Source organism: Dermacentor andersoni, chromosome 6, assembly GCF_023375885.2.
Source record: "Dermacentor andersoni chromosome 6, qqDerAnde1_hic_scaffold, whole genome shotgun sequence".
Classification (NCBI taxonomy): Eukaryota; Metazoa; Arthropoda; class Arachnida; order Ixodida; family Ixodidae; genus Dermacentor; species Dermacentor andersoni.
In genome coordinates, this window is record NC_092819.1 from 109,988,437 (window position 1) to 110,008,952 (window position 20,516).

Here is a 20,516-nt window from a genome sequence, read left to right on the forward strand (position 1 = left end):
TTGGCGAATGTTCGCTCTGCATACTCCCACATTCCTCGACCAGGTGGTGAGAGCTGGGGGCATTGACCTGTGACACAGTGGTACATCTGGGCTGTGCACAAGTTAGGGCTGCGCTGGCACCATTTTGACAAAAAGGTCTGGCCGTGTGCAAGGGCCGCACCTCGCCAAAATTATGAAAAACAGAAAATGCAGCCCTTACACGAGTCCGTACAGTAGATGTCATTGGCTGACACTTGCATATATGATGTCAAAATGAATAACTGAATTTAATTGAATTGAAATGTCCCAGCCTCATCTTCGTGACACCTCCTTCCTTTTTGTGGCTCCTAGTACGCTGAAAGTTCCACATGCCTTTGCATCGAAGTTTGGTATCAGCACAGCTTCCTCCGTGAAGCTTGCACTGTGTCGGTTGTTGTGAAGGCGATTGAGGCTTACTGGAGGTTCCTTTCGCAGGTGAGCATGCGCGCCAGGACTCGATGGAGCCAGACAAGAACTGGTCGGAGGATTGCCAGTGCGCCCGGAGCAAGCCACTGGAGCGACGGCGGAGGAGAGAACATCAGCGGTGCTTGGCACAGTCCCTGGTGGGCACACCCAACTACATCGCGCCTGAGGTGCTGGCGAGGCACGGTGAGTTTCGCGAAGCTTGGTTGAGCAATGTTAATGCACAGTGTGGCTAGAGGGAGCACCCTGCGTTTTTTTTAAGATTGATTTGTTTCGGTGGAAACTGCCCTAAGGTGTAGTGTTTGGTACATGTTGTGTAACGTAAGGTTTGTGTTGTGTACGAATTCAGAGTGTCTTGTGGTATCTGTTGTGCACTCAGCGAGTCTAGCTACACATAACACTGTAGGGCAGGCCAGCTTGCAGCAGATGGGAGTGTTATTGTTGTCCGGCTGGACAAGTGAACATAGAGTGGCGGTTGTTTGCTTCTCTCATTGGAAGGGGACGGACATGTTGCATTCAGCAGAAAGTGAGCCCAGTTCCAAGTACTGGAGGATGCTGGTGTAAGGTTTACCCTGGCCCACAGCCTCCTGAGCATAATTTAGTGATAACCACAAGGGGCGCTTATAAAGGTGAAGGAGCGTGTTGTAGTTGCCATCCATGAAGATGACATCAGACTTTCTCACCAGCTGGCCCTGTGAGATGAATGAGTGCACCCAGTCGTGTGCGTGGGATGAAAGGAACATTGGATTGCAATGCTGTCGGTATGTCATCAGGCCTCTTCAACGTGTCAGCCTAGACTGTCCTAGATGATCTGCATTTGATTTGCTCGGGCAACGCTTTCGATGGGTTTGAGAGCAGTTTATTTCTTTTGCGCTGACACTCAGTCGCAGGGTAGCCTGAGGGGCTCCCCAGCCTGCGCTTACTCTCTGTAACAGGCAGAATGCAGAACACACAGTGATGTGTGTCACGTGTGGCTATCTTAACAAGCATTCCAAGACCCTTCATACACTAACATCTACCGTCAAACCTGGTCATAAAAGCACATACCATTTATAAAAGCACTTTATTGATGAAACTAGATTAGTTTGTATCCTGTCTTGTGTATCTTTTGCTTGGGCAGCTTCACTACCTGCGACAGCACGCTCTTCTCCACATTGTCTAAAGAGTTAGAGCAGCTGAAGCTGCAACCTTCAACATTTGCGCAGAAGCACCGGAGTAGTGTGAGTGCACAGGTAACCTCGGAGGATGTGGGCAAAGGATCGTCTCTACTTTCCTCATTTTACCCGCTTTCAATTGTGTTCGGTATGATGTCGGCAGTGTAGTCCTCGTTTTCGGGCTTTCCCATGGTCACGACACCACCATCTGTACTCACAAATTGGTGGACCATTGGATGATCTGTCAGCGGCTTCCAGAAACTGTGGCAGCTTGCTTCAAATACTCGGCGACACTGGCAATGGGTTTGTCACACTCATATGCATTTTCAGAGTCATCACCGGGCATGCGGAAGCTGGCACGTCGGAAGCAGTTTCGGATGAACCACTTGTACACAGCCGCTCCGACGTCACAGCCGTGCGTATGCCGTGCACCATGGGCACCAGGTCGTTTTTCCTAATCTGCGCCTTATTCTTCAAGATCATGCTGAGAGTGGACCCCAGAATCTCGCTGCTATGGCAACATCCGACTTGCTACCGGGCTAGGCATCCCATTGCGTCACGCTGGTTATCACGGCAGCACTGCGGGAGATGGCCCACAAGGTGCAAACGCAACGAACGAGAAAAGCAGTGAGCCAACTTGAACTTGCACCATCTTTCACGAGGGCACAAGAGCCTCTGATTGGCTGTCTGAGCAAGTGCTGCGGGTGGGCCAGGATCATTTTGTTTTGCAGGGAGGTTGTCACCAACTCGCCTGACCTGGTGTGGTCACGGTAGGGAAAGCGGGTGGACGGATCTGCACCCCGTGCTAAGCCACTTATCAGAGGCCTCGACGGGAAAACCCGCCGCCGCGAGAAAAAGCCAACTTCTGGGGGCACTTTTGTGCCGTAGGACGTTCGATATATCGGGAGTCGTCGCTATTTTTCATTCGATGTAAGCGTAATTTTTGCTATGCATGCTCATTGTATATATGCAGTGTTCAGAAATTGTTTGATATACAGGATAATTCGATGTAAACGGGTTTGATACATTGGGGTTCGACTGTACTTATAAATGATACCGGTTTTAACGATATATTGGTTATAGTAATGAGAAGCTGCTGCACCGTCAACTTTTGTATGTTTTCCATGGCGAAATAACTTGTTCACTACAATGCCCCCATGCCAGATTATCGGTTATAACGATGAAGTCTGGCTGCTGGGTGTCCAAGCCGAAAGGCAGTGAAATGAGAAATCCTTGAAAACAAAAAGAGAAATTCAAGCCGCTGCACGATGGGCCACTTCCAACAGCTGCCACGCCCTCATTTTCCAGCCATCTCCACGCAGCTCTCTCTCCCAACGCCCTTTCACCCCTCCGAACACAAACGGGCTGCGCCCATAGCTCTTGCTGCGCCACCCTCCAAAACACGAATGAACTGTGTCAACTGCGCCACAAGCAGAACGCTTGCATGTTGCTCAGTGCAATTCTGCAATCAGCTTAATCACTCACGTTCGTCTTTGTCGGTTGCGCCGCAGTCATTCTTGGCCACGCGGTTTCTCAGCCTCGCTTGACTTGCTGCCGAAATGGAAGATGGCTGATCCGCCCACTGATAATCGGCAATGCACGACGTTGCCGGTGAAAAGAAAGCGCACGGCTATAGATTTGGAAACTAAGTGCTTCTAACCGACGGGATGATCGTCACGAACGTGCTTGCATCAGATAGCGACGGCGACGACGGCAGCGATGATGCAGTAGGGCAGGCTGCCTCAATGTTGTCCTCACAGGAGGCCTAGCAGATGATTGAGTCCCTCCGGTGCTTCGTTTTTGCGAGGAACCTTTCGCTGCACTACGTGGAGCACCTGAATGCCTTGGAGAAGGATGTCGGCAAGCTTCGCGTAAAGCATTCAAGGCTTACGGACATAGGCTTTTCTCGTGCAAGCCAGTGACAAGTACGGGGTGAGATGCTTGTGTCGATCTCTCCTCAGTGTTTCTTCTGGATTTCTCAAGCTGACAGGCTGCAGTGGCAACCTTCTCGCATATTCTAAAAGGCCCCTTTTGGGGCCACCAAAGCGATGCCTTGGCAGTGCTCGCATATCGCTTGCCACCCGTGACCCTTCGTTGCAGTTGTTATAGCAGTGCCATTCTTCAACGCTTCAGCGCTCTGGAAGCAGTTAAACGAGTGAACACAATCAGCAGCTGGATAAAGGAAGGTGCTGGGGAGAGGCACTGGCCTCCCCGCCATTAAAGTTTTCTCACATCAGCTCTGCCATTCCTCTATTTTGATTTTTTTCATGCAACCCAGTTATGACAATTATCGGTTATAACGATGGAATTTTCGTGGCACTTGAATGTTGTTATAAGTGGGTTCAACTGTATTGGGGATTCTTGCTATTTCTTCGTGCTTGACTTCTGAGCATTTCCTTATAAGTCTTCTGTTCTTACACATGAAATTGGGCTTGTCCCCCTGTAGCTTATCAATTTTATATGTTGCAGAGGTAAGGATGGCAATAACTTGAAATATTATGGTATGTGAACGTGCTCATCGCTCACTCATCTCTAGAATGGTCCCCTTGTCTCCACATCTCCACAGGTCCCCTTGTATCTTTCTCCCAAGGACCCTTCTGTGTCTGTGGAGAAACATTCGCTTTGGTAAATGCTTTCACTAGTCTGTCAGCAGTGAAACCTCCTGTCATGCTTCATAACTGACCTGTGTTTATGCAGATGTGTCACCAAAATTTTGTAAGATTTAGGGATGCTTTAAGGGGGCCTTTCTAAATGGCATGTTCAATGCCTGTGAAACGCGAGCAAGGAAAGCTGCAGAAGAGGATGAGCACACCAGTATGCCTGTCCTACTCTGTGTCTGTCTGTTTATTTGTGTAAACTTCACATGTATGACTAAATTTCTGTGAAGGATGACCACCACATGTTCCTGACATGGTGTGCCCCTTTGCTCGCAGGTTACGGACAGTCGTGCGATTGGTGGAGCGTTGGGGTCATCCTGTATGAAATGCTGGTTGGCCAGCCACCTTTCTTAGCCAACACACCTGGTGAGACGCAGTATAAGGTATGTGCCAATCTTTCACTGCTTAGGGCTGTTACTGTTTCTGATACCTCAATGCTGCCTTAAAGAATAGCATGATGGGGATGACGATGGAGCTGCACATTTTTGTCCAGAGTGCTTGAGAGGTGTGTAGCAAAATGAAGAGAGGGTATATTCTAATGGCTGTGCTAAGTCCTAATGCTTGAGGACCTCAGTGGCTACATTGACATAGAATCCACATAGTGTGTGGCCTGTTCGTACAGCAGCTTGAGCGCTGTAGACAGGAATGTTGTTCTTTGGAAATAGTCAACGACTGATTTTCCGAATGCCTGATTTTTCGGACATGCTTAATCATCTGGATGCCTTCAGGGCACCGCCACGTGCCTCTTGGATTCAATGATTTCGGACACAAAAACCCTTCGCAGTCCGATTTTGTGGACTTGTTGCGATGACCGCTATCGAAGCCACCACCATTTTAATTATCTTGCCGCCAGGAACAAGCGCCCTCGTACGCTCATCCTATTATTAGCGTCCCAAATTTACGCCTTGTACTATATGGGGATTGTAACAAAAACTGCAGTCAGAAATTTGGGCTACAAGTTTTGGTTTCGTTATTGCTGCATGGCTACGGCTTGGCTTCCGTATTGCTGCATAGCTACAGCTTGGTTTCTTTGTTGTTGAGTGTGCACCTTGGCAGCACACCTCGGCTTCATGAAGTGCATCTTTTCTATCCCACATTGAAAGACCAAGATGTCCGGACCACGAAAACAGTACTCGGCTGCTTTCAAGAGAGAGAAGGAAGGTCGACAGAAGGAAGCCCTCTTCGTGTGCAGCGGAACGCGAAGAAGCTGTCGTGGCCCGAAGAGTGGGACATTCCCGTAAATCAAACTTGCTCTGATGGAGTTCGTACGCCAATAGCGAGCCGCGCATCTAGCTGTGAGCGTGGAGCTTATGCAGTCAAAAGCTAAGGAGCTTGCAAGAGAAAAAGGGCTACCGAGCTCTGCCTTCAAAGCAAGCAAGCACTGGATTTATCGCTTCATGTGCTGTGCTGGATATTCCTTACGCCGCTGAACTTCGATTTCGCAAAAGCTGCCCAAATTGTTCGAAGAACTGCTTGTGGCTTTCCAACGCCACGTTATCTTGCTGCGCAAGTCCAAGAACTTCCAGCTAGGGCAAATCGGCAATGCTGACGAAATGCCGGTTTATCTGCACATGCCATCGCCTGTCACCATGCACGAAAAGGGCTCTAAACAAGTTTATGTCCGCTCCACTGGCAACGAGAAAACGCAAGTGACCGTCATGTTGTCGTGCACGGCAGAGGGACGCAAGCTCCCGCCCTATGTTGTCTTCACGCGCAAGACAGTGCCTGAAGGTGAGGAGCTGCCAAAAATATTGCTAAAAAATGTGATCGTGAGATGCCATGAGAAAGGCTGGATGAACGAGAATCTTGTGCTTGACTGGATAAAGTCCGTCTGGTGTAGGCGGCCCAGCGCAATGTTGTCATTCCTGTCCATCCTCATGCTGGACGCATTATGCTGCCATTTGGCTGACTCACTGAAGAGGCCGTTGCACGAATCCGGCACTGAACTTGTCGTTATCCCGGGTGGGATGACGTCTCAGCTGCAGCATTTAGATGTTTGTGCGAACAAGCCGTTCAAGGACACGCTCAAGTGGTGTTACGCAGATTGGATGAGCTCAGGTGAGCCTGCAGTGACACCGACCGGGCAGCTGAAGTGGGCGTCGCCAGCCATGCTATGCAAGTGGATTGTGTACGCATGGGCCAGCATATCAGAGGACCTTGTGCGTCACGCATTCAAGAAGTGCGGCATCTGAAACGCGCTCGATGGCACAGAGAATAGCCGTAATGGTATGGCACTTTTCGATGTGATGTTAACCTGCTTCTGACAGAAAATGATGCAAACCAGCTGATGTTTGCCAAAATGAATGTGCATATCTGTTGCTTAGCATTACAGAAATGTTGCCCAAAGATATGCACATCAAAAAGAAAAGCATCAGGTGTGTTATAGTTTCTAGATTTCTTTGCCCAATACACCCATGAAATCCAAACTCAATTGATGATCAAATGTTCACTAATTTGTATTTATGTCTCACAAATGCCCTCGAGATCGAATAGACGTGACAATGATAGTTATGATAGGCATTATTGCAGGGATGGAAGTGCTGTGCCAATTGCTCCAAGTTGTGCGAAAACACTAATAATAGCAGCTGTGTCTTACCAGTACTCACGTACGGGGCAGAAACCTGGAGGCTTACGAAAAGGGTTCTACTTAAATTGAGGACGACGCAACGAGCTATGGAAAGAAAAATGATAGGTGTAACGTTAAGGGATAAGAAAAGAGCAGATTGGGTGAGGGAACAAACGCGAGTTGAAATCAAGAAAGAGAAATGGGCATGGGCAGGACACGTAATGAGGAGGGAAGATAACCGATGGTCATTAAGAGTTACGGAATGGATTCCAATGGAAGGGAAGCGTAGCAGAGGGCGGCAGAAAGTTAGGTGGGCGGACGAGATTAAGAAGTTTGCAGGGACAACATGGCTACAATTAGTACATGACCGGGGTAGTTGGAGAAGTATGGGAGAGGCCTTTGCCCTGCAGTGGGCATAACCAGGCTGATGATGATGATGATGATGATGATGATGATCACTAGAAGGGGCAGCTTCTCGGTGCCAACCGCATTAGCCCTGACCATGACAGTTACCCTCTCTTTACTATGCTTCCCACCAGTGCAGGCCTCATTAGTAAAGGAAAGTGAACGGTCTGGCAGCATTTTGAAGAATAAGCCTGTCTCTTCACAATTAAAAATGTCTGCAAGAGCATACTCTTGTAGCAGAGCCTTCAACTTACTCGTCCGGTAATCCGTGACACTAGATCAATCCATGGCACCACTCTTCCTGCAAACTTTCTTGAAAGATACTCAGTGCCTTTTCTTAAACTCATGGATCCACCCATAGGTGAACTTTGAAGTCCTGAATGCCCATTTTTAAAGCGAGCATCTCTGCTTTCTGCTTGAGCATGTTGCACGAAACGGGGAGGTTCTTTGCTAGGACTCCTTTTAACCACAGCTGCAGGGCCTCTTCAAGCTTCGGGTGTTGTCCTTTCCGGTCATATTTTGTAGTTTTACAGTGTGACTGGTCGACTGCAGACAAGATCCTTTCCTTTTTTTTCACATAATCAGACAACGTCTGTTTAGATATACAGTCAAACCCACTTATAACGATACAAGTTTTAACAATATATTGGTTATAACAATGAGAAGCTGCTGCACCCTCAACTTTTGTATGTTTTCCATGGTGAAATAACCCGCTTACTACAATGTCCCGATGTTGCTTTATCGGTTATAACAATGAAGTCTGGCTGCAGGGTGTCCGAGCCGAAAGGTAGTGAAATGCGAAATCCTTGAAAAGAAAATAATAAAACGAGAAATTCGAGCCGTTACACGATGGGCCGCTGCATCAACAGCTGACACGTGCTCATTTTCCAGCCATCTCCGCGCGCCTCCCTCCCATCACCCTTTCACTCCTCCGAGCACTAATGGGGTGCGCCCATAGTTCTAAGCCGCCTTACCCTCCGAAACACGAATGGAGCGCGCCAACTGCGCTGCTCAGAGATTGCTCGCATATTGCTCGCTGGCTCCTCATTCAGCGCAGTTCTGCAAACAGCTTAATCTCTCGCGTTCATCTTTGTTGGTTGTGTCGAAGTCGTACCTGGCCACGGTTTCTCAGCCTTGTTTGACCAACAGTTGGTTTGACTCGCCACCAAAGTTGAAGATGGCTGATGTGCCCACTGATCATCGGCAATGCACGGCGTTGCCAGAGAAAAGAAAGCCTAAATGCTTCTAACCGATGAGGCGATTGTTGCGAATGTGCTTTCATCTGATAGTGATGGTGGCGACGGCAGCGATGACGCAGTAGGGCAGGCTGCCTCAACGTTGTTCTCACAGGAGATCCGGCAGATGATTCATTCCCTCCGGGGCTTCATTCTCGCGAGGAACCTTCTGGCTGCACTACGTGGAGCACCTGGATGCCTTGGAGAAGGATTTCGGCAAGCTTCGCGTAAAGCATGCAAGGCTGACGGACATAGGCTTTTCTCGTCCAAGCCAGTGAGAAGTACGTGGCGAGATGCTTGTGGTGATCTCGCCTCAGCGTTTCTTCTGGATTTGTCAAACTGACAGCCTGCCGCGGCAGCTTTCTCGCAATATTTAAAAAGCCCCTTTTGGGGCCACCAAAGCGATGCTTTGGCGGTGCTCGCATATCGCTTGCCACCCGTGATTCTTCTTTGCAGTTATAGCAGTGCCATTCTTTAATGCCAATAGCCGCGACTTGCTAGACGTGATTGGAATGCCCAGGGAGCAGTTAAATGAGTGAACACAATCAGCAGCTCGATGGAAAAAAGTGGTGGGGAGGGGCACCAACCTCCCCACCATTATGGTTTTCTCACATCAGCCCTGCCATCGCCCTATTTTAGTTTTTTCATGCAACCTGGTTATAACAATTATAGGTTATAACAATGGAATTTTCGTGGCACTTGAATATTGTTATAAGTGGGTTCGACTGTATTAAACTCCTTCGCGACGTCGACATGGGTCCATCCTTTCCCGATAAGCCTTTGATGGTGGCCTTCTTGTCCAGCGTCATGGTTGAATATTTTCCACGGTTCTTCGACACATTTGGTGGAGGCAGGTGAAGAGCAGGGGCCATGGCATCGAAAACAAGGCGTTGCGCTGAATAAATGGCCGCAACACACTGAAATAGCGATGACATGTTGTATGGTGGCTAGTAATGGAAGGCAATGATTTCACTTGCACTGTACTGGATAAAAGCCGGCAGATCACTGCTGGACGAAAACGTGCGTGATACCACCTACGACACTGAAGCAAAACTGATGATGATGGTGGTTGTCAGAAGCATCACCTGGCGTTCATAGGTGGTGTCCAAAACTGGCTGTGCATGACTGGTTTCTGGCTCTCATAATCGCTTCTGCTACAGGCTACAGGCAAAAGCATGGCGTTTCTTACAGATAGGCGTTTCTTACAACAGGCGCCACCATTGCCGAATGGATTTGAATGCCTCCTATACTTGCTAATCAAATTACTATACCGATCCAAGCCACTTTACGTCCGATCCGAAGCTAGTCAGGCGGCTCAAGATTCACAATGGCTTTCTCCCTGACTCAGCGCTGGTCTGTGATGGCAAATTTTGCCCAGAAAGTTGAACTTCTGGCTTTATGTTGTCTGAAAAATCAGTTGCGAAAATGCATTAGCTCTACGGGAACCCTGATGGTGCATTTATGAAGTCCGGAATATCCATCAAGTCCGAATTTTTTGGAGTCCGAAAAATCGCTTGGCTATTGTATTGAAAATGCAAAATAAAAAGGAAAAGTGACGAAGATGTAGTGTTGCGGTGAGAAATCACTTTTGTGGCATTCTGTAATGTGTATGTAATCGTGTGCTGTCATGCAGGTGCTCAACTGGGAGACGACACTGCAGATCCCCAAGGTTGCCCTGCTGTCCACTGAAAGCACAGACCTAATCCTGCGGCTCTGCTGTGGTGCAGAGCAGCGGCTTGGCCGGAACGGGGCCGACGAGATCAAGGCGCACCCGTTCTTTGCCTCCATAGACTTCGAGGGAGGCCTGCGCAACAAGCCGGCCCCCTACATTCCCAACATCCGCTACCCGGCTGACACATCCAACTTCGACGCTGTGGATGACATGGTTCTCGACAAACCCCCGGCCTCAGCGCCCGAGCCCAATGGCCGGCATCCCGAGCATGCCTTCTTCGAGTTCACCTTCCGACGGTTCTTCGACGACGGCGGCCAGGCGTACCCTGTCCGAGCGGGGACGGGGGCCGCCCTGGGGGTCACGGGGTCACAAACCAGTGAGGACGGTCTGGACGGACAGGGGTCTCCAGTTTACGTGTGACCAAGGCCCTGCCCTTCGTGGTCTTGATGATAAACTTGAGGGGCAGACAGTGTTCGAAGTTACGATGCGCATCGAATAGCAGTGGTCTGGCCGTGCATCTCATGTTGGCAGTCAGAAAGGCAGTGCAGTATACGAGGCCAGGCCCGAAGATAGCACTCAACTAAGAGCCTGGTGTTTGCACAAGTGCTTGTGGTGAGCTGCTTTGCCATTGCTGTGGCTGCTATTGGCATCCCAGTTCGCAACCGTCTCTGGTTGGTCTGTGTCTGCAGCTCCATCTGCCGAGAAGAGCTGGGTGCCGGTAAGCAATCTTTGCGAAGGTGTAGTGGATGAGGTTCTAGGGATGTTCTGGGAATGGCCCATGCATGGGAACGACCCTGTCAAAATGATGCTGGTCATCGCAACATGCCGCAGAGATGTCTTATGGCCGAGGACAGGAGTAGCGCTTGTCGCTAATGAAAGGTGGCAAAAAATCTTCAGATGTCTTCGAATGTCCAGCCGGAAGAAACTCGCACTTGACACCATTGTTATCAGCTGACCTGCTTGGATCACCGGCTACTCCATCACCTCGCAGCAGACCAGCTGTCGAGATGACATGCTCGTTGAATCTGCCAAAGCCAAGTGATAGGTCCAAAGTGATACGAGGGCCCTGCCACCGACAACCTTGCAATGAGGCGATGTTTTTTCACCGGCTGCGACCAAATGAGCCCTCGTAAAGGGATCCGGCGACAAGTGCCTTGACCATCTGCGCCAAAAACGAACAAAAAGAAAAATGAATGCCTTTTGACAAAGCGCCGCCACAAGAGTCTCACCGCTGTGTTGCGTCGAAGCCTCTGTCTGTATTTTTGAAGAGCTCTAGTTGTGGTGACTGTTTCTGTGCTGTTACTGTATTCTTTGTTTTAGGTTTTCCTTTTTTGCTTTGGGAGCAAAGCAAAGCCAAGTCCCGGTACTTTACTAGGAGAAGAAGAGACTCTGTTTCAATTTCGCGAGAAAGAAAGAAAAAAGGTGTACACACTCCTTGCCGTCGCGTCCCCCGTTCGAGCTGTTTCAACGGGGGCGGCTTGTTTTTGTCGCTGTGGAGACGCGCTGGACTGTGATACGTACCAAGGCGGTGCTCGGGAAGGACACTGTCGTCTGCTGCGTGTGTGGCGTGGCTGGACAATGTTTTTTTCTTTCCCAGTGCACGTCCCGGCAGAGGGGGGACAACAGAAGGGTGCCAGCTGGCGTCCTTAGGCGCGATTGTTGCTTGTTGTTCTATAACGCTATTATTATTAATTATTATAATTATTACCTCTTGTATCATAGCTTCCACCAGCTACCTCTCCTCTTGAGGAGTCCAAGCCCTCTGTGTTATTTATTTGATCTGCAAGGATTTTTGGAGAAGTCTGTGAGTGTCTGTCCTTTATATTTCCCTTTGTCAGTTTGCTCTCCCGTGTTCTGTGTGATTGTTCGTTCTTTCTCTTCTTTTTTTTCTTTTAAATATCTTTCGAGGTGCGTTTGGCCTTGGTGTGTGACGACCCACAGCTCCTTGTTTCTTTGAAGGGGAGTTAAGCGGTGCAGCAGTAAAATGTAGTCTCGAGGATGCCACCCGGACAGAAAATGCCAAGGCGGAGACCCAACTTTTTTTTGCACTTTCTTCTGTCGGCCAACGTAGTGCATCTGTGTCCAATGTTAAACATGAACACAGCATTTAGGGCAACACATTGTGTGAGCAAAGTGCCTTCTCCGAAAACGTCATTCAGTATAGTCTATTGTGCCTTGTTTACATGGCATTCTAGCCTGAACGAAACTCCCTTTCGAAATCCAGCTTTATCGTGTGCCTTATGGGAGTTACCCTGCGTGGCCTGTCTGCTCACTAGTTAACATAGCAAGCCTTTGAACGCTATGGTCAGTTCAGCATTTCTAGCATTTGTTGGAGTCCCAGTCTTACAGGCTGACTGAATAGATCGATTTCATGACAGGTTTCGCTTCATCACCGCTGCTGCAAAGAATGTTGCTTTAGTAGTCCTTAGAGGGTTCAAGGGCAACTACGGTACAAAGCATGTTGTGTTGGTTCCATGATAAGCCTGCTTGTCATATGAGGTCAAGAGGCAGAGATGTGAAAAGAAAAAGATTCGGTAGGAGAATGCCCCGACATTCACCTAAAATTTCCTGAAAAATATCTGCAATGTCAGTGTCCTCGGCATTCTCTTCATTGTTGCCTTCAACCCAAGTACTTAATAAAGGGAAAATGAGAAATCCACCTTAATGTAGCTAAGTGCTACAGAGGAAGTCCACACGGGTTTTTTGAAAGAAAACCCTCGCAGTTGAAGAAAAATTCGTCCTGGTCCGGGACTCAAACCCGAGAGCACCGCCTTTTCAGGGCAGCCGCTCACCATCTGAGCTAAGAAGGTGGCTAGCGGATGGCAGGGCAAAGTCGAATTTATCAGCAACTCGAAGCAAAGGCTAGAGTTTGACGTAATAGTTCTGCAGAAACCCGCAAGGTGGACAGAAGTAATTAATAAAGGGAAAATGAGACATCCACCCAAACGTAGCTAAGTGCTACAAAGGAAATGCATACGGGTTCCTTGAAAGAAAAAAAACAAAAGAGGAACCTGTATGGGTTTCCTTTGTAGCACTTAGCTATGTTTGGGTGGATGTCTAATTTTCCCTTTATTAATTACTTCTCTCCACCTTGGGGGTTTCCACAGAACTATTATGTCAAACCCAACTACTGTGGGAAAGTGGTGAGAGCTGCTGTTGTGGTGCTGACAAAGTCGCTGCATATGCATTCTGAACGTGGTGAAATCGGTGTTTGTTTGCCATTATCATTTGACGAGATGAGGCCAGCATTAGAGGCAGTTTGTAGGACTCGTTACAGATGCACACTGAGTGTGGAACAAATTATTTCACTTGCAGCGATATATATTTGTGGGGCAGCTATGCCTGTGTGTTGGTCCAGTGATTTCACGATGTGTTTAGCTGATATGTTCAGTGTAGTGGGTGCACACGTTGGTGCTGGTATGACGGTTGCTAGATGTGCTTTATTTTCCTGTGTGAAAAATCAATGACTGGCAGCTTCTCGAATTGATATGTTTGGCCTGCTGTAATCTGTGTGCCTTCTACAGTGCAACCTCTTTGTTGAGAACTCATTGTGACCCAAAGAAATGAACACTATCAGTATCTTTAGTTTAAGAGTGGCTCAACATTTTGCCGATTTGCAGTTCAGCTTACTCCGCCGAAATGCATTCAATGAATTCCTCTTCCAAGAAGTGCAGAGTTGTTGTTGCTTAACTTCTAAATTAGTATCGTGAGCACTGTAGTTATTTTGTAGTTTTGCTAAAGTCTTGCCAGAACCACCTCAAGGCAGGCAGCATGCAGTGATTTGTCCCCGTTTCCCATGCATTTAGTGTGTCTCTAATCACACTGTGAGCTCGGGTGATCTGGGCTTTATTTGTGGCCACAGGCTTGTCGTCATTGACCAAACACATCTTTGGTGACATCGGTAATGATTTTGTTGCTTCTGTCGTCATCTGACAGCATCCCAGATGAAGCTTGCACTATGTCATTGTGCGGGTTCCTCGAAAGTCTTGCCTTTGCCTTGCCTGGGGTCATATTATGCAAGGATTATTTTCCCTTGATTCTACTCATTTCCTATCACCCGTCATGGCGAAGGGCCTGTAGTGATCACTTGCTACATCCTACTTGCATTAAGGAGGGACACTCGTCGACATGGCACATTTAGGTTACCCTGTGCAATGGCTTAGTGGCTGTGGTGCCATGTCTGCTCAAATCAGTGGGTCAGGGGTTCAATTGCAGTGGCAGCAAAGAGCTGCCATCATGCCATCCAATGGCGAAGGACAAAAAGAGTGGAAAATGTTAAGGACAGCCCCTGAAGTGAATAATATGGCCCCTACCCTCTTCTTTCAGTTTTATTGTTTCGTTAGTACAGTCAGTCACGTGCTTGCAGAATAATAGAAAAATGCTCTTCTTTGCTATATCCCATTCTTCACTATAATCGTGTGTTCGCAACACGCAGATTCACTATAACAAGGTCCTGTAATTACTGTATCTTCCAGTCTGTCAGTTGCACCTGCCCCAAAACGGCAATTTTTCCGGAGGAAAAAAAAAATGAATATAAATCACACCGTTGTATAGGACATACCTGTTCATTTGGCAAGGGATTTAAAAACAATACAGTAACATTTCACTTGGCAAACACATGTCACGTGCAAGCCTATAGGTGCCATTCTTCTAGAATTGGGATAGCAGTTATATGGACACTCCAGGCGCATTTCTGCTGTCATGGTCGCTACGATGTTCTGTATAAAGTCTAAGGGCAATAACGTTGTCCCCATGCACCGTATGCTATATGTGTGAAGGAAAACATGCAACAGTGAGCCGAATGGCGTCCAAGGGAGGAGAGCAGGAAGGCAGCGTGAGAGGGAGGGGGGGTGGCTTGTACTTTAGTAGCAACTGCCTAGTTTGTGCAGTGGCGCATGCCGTATCTTGAAAGCGATCTGCAGATGCGACGACTTTAGAGTCTGTTGACTCGTGATTGGCCTGCTGCAGCTAGCCTTGCTTCTCCGTCCTTCTTGCACGACGCTCGGCAACTCGATTGCGACAAGACCCTGATACCTCCATAGTCTGCGCACAACCCATAGCAATTGCTAGAGGAGGTCAACCCAGCATGCTTCACTTGGCCATAGCATCCAATCCGATTTTGACGGCAGTTTTTTCAGACGAAAAAAAGAAGCATATATAACTCACACCCTTCTATAAGATGCACCAACAAAAATTCATGAAAAAGAATTCAACTTATACACCGGGAAATGCAGTACGCGAGTTCACTTGACTGAAATTATGATTTTTGGCTCTTGCAGACTGGGAAATAGACAAACTAAGTGTAGTTGACATCGGACAAGGTACAAAACAGAAACTAAGAAAGACTGAGCAGTGGCAGAAGTTTTCAATGGAGAAAAAGTTTGGTGCAGGTTTTCTGGCGTTTCAAGAAATCTGTACAGGCTGTACTAGAGTAATTGTAATTTAACACAGACTGAGAATGTGCTCTAGTTTCATAGTTGATCTATTGCGACCGCAGTGAGGTGCTCTTCCATTTTTGTCATCCACTTTCAGCTGAACTGCGAACACCTTGTATGAGCCTCTATTCAACATGTCTTTTCTTTGCACCAACATGGGCTTCATTAGTAGCTGATGCCATCAAGACATTCACGAGCAAAGCAAATGTGTCGAATAGAGCATGCAAAGTCATAAAGCAAGCTGCCACAAATCCTAAGCCTTGCTAGGAGCATTGTTGAATCTAACTTCGCGCAGTGTTCGGAGTTCTTTGCCTCTCACCTTCCTTGATTTATGTGACTAGGATTATGAACAAAACTTTAAACTTAGTGGTCAAAAATTGAAACAGTAAATCGATTTGAACGGGTAGAGTATTTTGAAACCCTATTTTGCATTTTTTGACGAGAAGAGCTGACTGCCAAATTTCACTGCTTGTGTTTGTGCTGCTGCAGCTCCTGCAACGTCAGCCATGGCACGACAGATTTAACTTAAGTGGTGCGATGGCTTAGTGGCTATGGCTGGAGGCTGATCATGTCCGTCATAAAAGCGACCGCATATCAGGCCTGTGTGCGTTACTGTGAGTGTGCATACGTGCCAAACCGAGATTGAGTGGTAGCTGGTCGTTAATCATTGCGCTCTCTGACTTGTGAATGAATGGGTTAAGGAATTTGTACCTGTAGATGACTTGCGGGTTTCTAAACGAAGGAACATAGTGCAGGTAAAGAGAGCAGACAAGTCACCGCAGCAGCTATGGCGGTATGCTGCTGAGCGCGAGGTCACAGGTTTGATTCTCAACTGTGGCAGACGCATTTCAAAAAAGGGCAGACAGCAAGAATGCTTGTGTGGTTAGATCTAGGCACGCACTAAGCAACCCCATGTGGTAAGAATTAACCTGGAGTCCCTGACTACAATGTCTCAGCCCATGTGTTGCTTTGAGGCATAATACCATGATTTAAATTGAAAAACGAGCAGATGACAGCATTGGTGCTGCACAATCTTTGCTCTTTGTCAAGTAACTTATGATGAAGACCTGGTCACATGTAAGAAATTGCAAACGATTCATCTCTGTAGGCTTTGTCTGCCACATCCTCATGCCATGCTGTGTAGATTGCCTGTTTTCCATCTCATACTTGGTAGGCGACAGTGTGAAAGCTGTGAAAGTTGTGCCATGATAAAACTATCACTCTGCATGTTTTCTTGGAAAGGTTGTAGCTGTGAAATTACCTCTGTACTAGTCTGTACTCATTATTATGTCTTTTCAAATTGTGCGGCAACTAAAGCTATAACACTTTTCTATTTCTACCAACAGACAATGTTGGCAAAATTGAGGAACTGTATTCAGCAGCAATGTTTTGTACGTACTTTGTTTCTGTACCTTTGACCTTCATAGCCAGGAGACATTGCATGGCTTCCACACTGTTGCCTGCTGTGTGTGAAATGGTGTATAAGGTTCGTGTGGGTGAGAGCTGAATGACGACCAGTTCAATTCAATTTCTTGTTCTTTTTCTGAAATATTCTTAAGTTTTCTGGGTTAATATCTGTACTCCGCAGCTTGACAGATGGACTTAAATTTCTGTCAGCTTGGCTTTGTGGCACAATATATTATGGACGGAAATCTAATGAGTCCTTTAAGACGGTCGCACTTGATGCTTGACTTTGAAACTTTTTGCTGAAGCATGCTGTCTGAAGTATACTCCACGATTGCACATTTCTCAGTGCCTCATAGAAAAATTGACAGTTTAGACCTCTTTGTTACCTGCTTCTCCTACTGCAGTGTTTAAAAAATAATCGAAGGGCTGGTTATAGACTGCTCTTTGGGGCCATTCTTTCAAGCAAGGCTCAGCTTGTTAATTGTATCATTCTAGGGCTAGATGTTTCTAAAAAAAAGCAGGAAACCCAGAATACAATTTGCTGTTGAGATAGTTATGTTCATGGACAGCAGAAAATTAAGAATAATGGAGAGGTGTACACAAACAAGGCAAACAGGATATCAATGTGCTTCTTCTTTGTCTCTTGGGAGATTGTGTTCATGCATGTTGCGAGGCCTCTCAGTCTTTTTGTCATTTACGTATGACCCATTTATGCTCCTGAAGGCGAGGTGAAGAAAAATTCAGTTGGAAGTAGTGCTCTTGAATGTCAATAAATAAAATGAAAGCACTTCTTAACTGATGGTTATCCCGGTAATCTGCAAAACAATAGAACCTTCTTATACCTACAAGGAGAGTGTTGTGGAATGTGGAAGTAAGACTATAAAGAAACTGCTGTGACCGTAATTTGGTTACAGCTCCTTACTCAGGCTTAAACATCCATCCTTGATCGTACTTGTAACTCGTTCTACAGGTTTTTTTTATAGTCTATTACTCTGCATTCATGTTTTTTGTCCAGTTTGACGTTAAAAGTAGATTCGTTTGGGCATGCCCTGTTTAGTTAGGGTGTTTACCTTACACTTCAAGACAGGAAGCACTGAAGTAGTGTGTCCATCTGTCTGTTTAAACAGACACATTTCTAGCAGTGTCTGGTGGTGCATTGCTGCCATTTTGCCATCCTGTACTTGTTTACATGTGTGGGACTGTCTACTCTTTCTCATATTTGAACATTGGCATGAGGAAGACAAGGATAGATTTGGCTTGACAAAAAAAAAATACGTCAACTTTATAATGTTGTTCTTGAGCATGACAATTTCTTGACATTGTAAATTTGGTGATATCCTAAATAGCGAAGAATACTTGAAGTTTACAAGTATAGGTCTTGCTGTTCCTTCTGTCTTGACTCTACTGTTAAAGCCCACGCTTGTTGCTGTTTGCTGCACGGACATTGCCTGCGAGCTGTTGAAGGTTAGCGATTAGGTAGTATTGCCATTTTTCACCTTTTGCGGGGGGTCCTTTATATGTCTTTTGGCACAACGTTGGGGCTATCCAATCTCACTGGTGCGTTGCTGCCAGTATGACACAGTGTGCCTTGGCAATGTCATCGGATGATTCTGTTTGTTTCTACAGAACAACCACTTGTGGATACTCATTCAGGCGTTGACTTGCGTATTATGCCGCTGCCCTTAGTTCTAGAAGTACCTTGTTAAATTAGCTTGTAGTCCACAGCTTTGTGTGGTCAGAGTGCCGGTGAATGTGAATTGCTCGAACTGTGGTGATGCTAAATCTTTATGTCGTATGTGGGGGTTGTGGTGAGGGAATTATTTCTAGTGCAGTTGTAAACTTTTTCTCTTTTGAAAAGGGTGTTTTCACAGGGATAAAATTTGAGAGGTGGGGGATATTCTGACACTGGAACACCTCCTCTGGCCACTCTACCGTGCAGAATTGTGCTGCACGCTGAACCAAGTGCATTTGATATGTAAATGTCGCATTGGAATTCAAAGCAATGTTTAGTCATGCTCAGACCATGCCCTTCGTATTCATGAAAATATTCTTCATTCATGCCTGTCTGTTGCTGTGAGGCAAATCTAATTGGTTCCACACTGAACATCATCCCATGAATAATGGTCCCTGCTCCACCTTAGACCTCGTAGTGTGTAAAAATCAAAACCACCGATGCATATTTTGTTCTGGTGCATGGGGGATGAGATGTCTGCTCTGTGCATATCTCATTGACATTTAAGCAGAAACACTTTTTCTATGTTCAAAAATGCTGTAAGCACACACTTGTATAGAAAGGGTTGATGCAAGTTTGCAAATAATTTGCAATGTTAGAATGGTGAATGGTGTTGCCTGTACAATAGACAGAGAACTTGACGATGCTTCTGGATGCGGTGTCAATGTAGATTGTTTCCTATGCTAAATTCCTGCATGAAAAATGCTGTTTTGCCCATTTGTGCACTGAAGTAAAGGTGATAACACTGCTTCCTACATCGTTTAGCAGAGTGCAGTGATGGGTTTCCAGAGCATGGATCGTGTTGAAAACAGGCCTTCCGCTCAAGCCCTGCCCTGCCAACCCCTCGACAAAGAAACAAAGTGCTAAGCGGAGGATTTTGCTGTTTTCTTTTCTTGTCTATTGCACCAAAACCCTCCCCCTCCCCCCTGTTCTGTGCCGTGTGTACATATTGTAAATTTTTGGTTGGACATATGACTGTTGTTCCCTGTTCTCTTTGTAGCTTCCCTTGTTTTTACATATATAGGCTTCTTGCTTTGTATTTCTTTTGGCAATACGAATTTTTTTTTCTAGGATGGTGTACATAGGAAGGCGGGCTTTTAGTCAAAACAAAGAAGCCTTGTACAGTTTCCAGCCTCACGTTATTGCGAGGATGTCTTTTTAAAGGCTTTTGTTTTTGTTCCTTGTTCTGTGCTCTCCGGATTCGCATTCTGCTGTGTCACTTTCGTTCTGTCAAGTGCTTGGAATTTCCTTCGTCTTTATACAATGCTCCTTCCCTCTGTCCTCCTTGCCACAAGATTTTTCTTTCTTCGAGTCTTTGTTCTGCTCTTGTGTTGCTGTGGCACAGAAGTAACAATAAAACTAAATCTCTTCTATGAATCATCGACTTCTGTCTGTTGTCAATGCTGCCTGTGGTGCACAGTGTAAAAGTTGTGTGGCAGTTTTTCGCCACCATGAGAATGCTAGGAAGAATGAAAGCTGGGAGTTTCATACAACCGGCTAAAATGGAAATGGTCACACAGTCGTTGAACAAATATAAGAATGCATGAAAAGCTCAGGCTCAGCTTTTATTCACTTGTGTGTACATCATTTGCTGCTGTGCAAGGTTCGACGGTGCATTAGCTGCCCAGCCTGCTGGATCAGCGCACCGCATGTTAAAGGTCTCGTGATCTTCACGGGCGCCAGGACGACAGCCCAGCATGCAAGGCATGATGCTAGGGCAAGACTGCGAAGGCTGGTGTCTTGAGATGCAGACTGCTGGTTGGAAGTCACGTTATCTTATGCGCGGGCCAGGGCAGAGGGCGAGCTGAGAAG

General features: G+C 46.8%; 1 protein-coding gene across 2 annotated transcripts in view; it reads left to right on the forward strand.

The window, feature by feature from the left end:
- Positions 1–20,081, forward strand: part of wts (serine/threonine-protein kinase warts) — a 109,868-nt gene extending 89,787 nt beyond the window's left edge. For both annotated transcript variants that reach the window (XM_050171017.3, XM_050171018.3), the window contains 3 exons: positions 454–627; positions 4,529–4,635; positions 10,092–20,081. In XM_050171017.3, the coding sequence (XP_050026974.1) occupies positions 454–627; positions 4,529–4,635; positions 10,092–10,550 (740 nt within the window). In that variant the 3' untranslated portion in view covers positions 10,551–20,081. The remainder of the gene's footprint in view (positions 1–453; positions 628–4,528; positions 4,636–10,091) is intronic.
- The last annotated feature ends 435 nt before the right edge of the window (positions 20,082–20,516 follow it).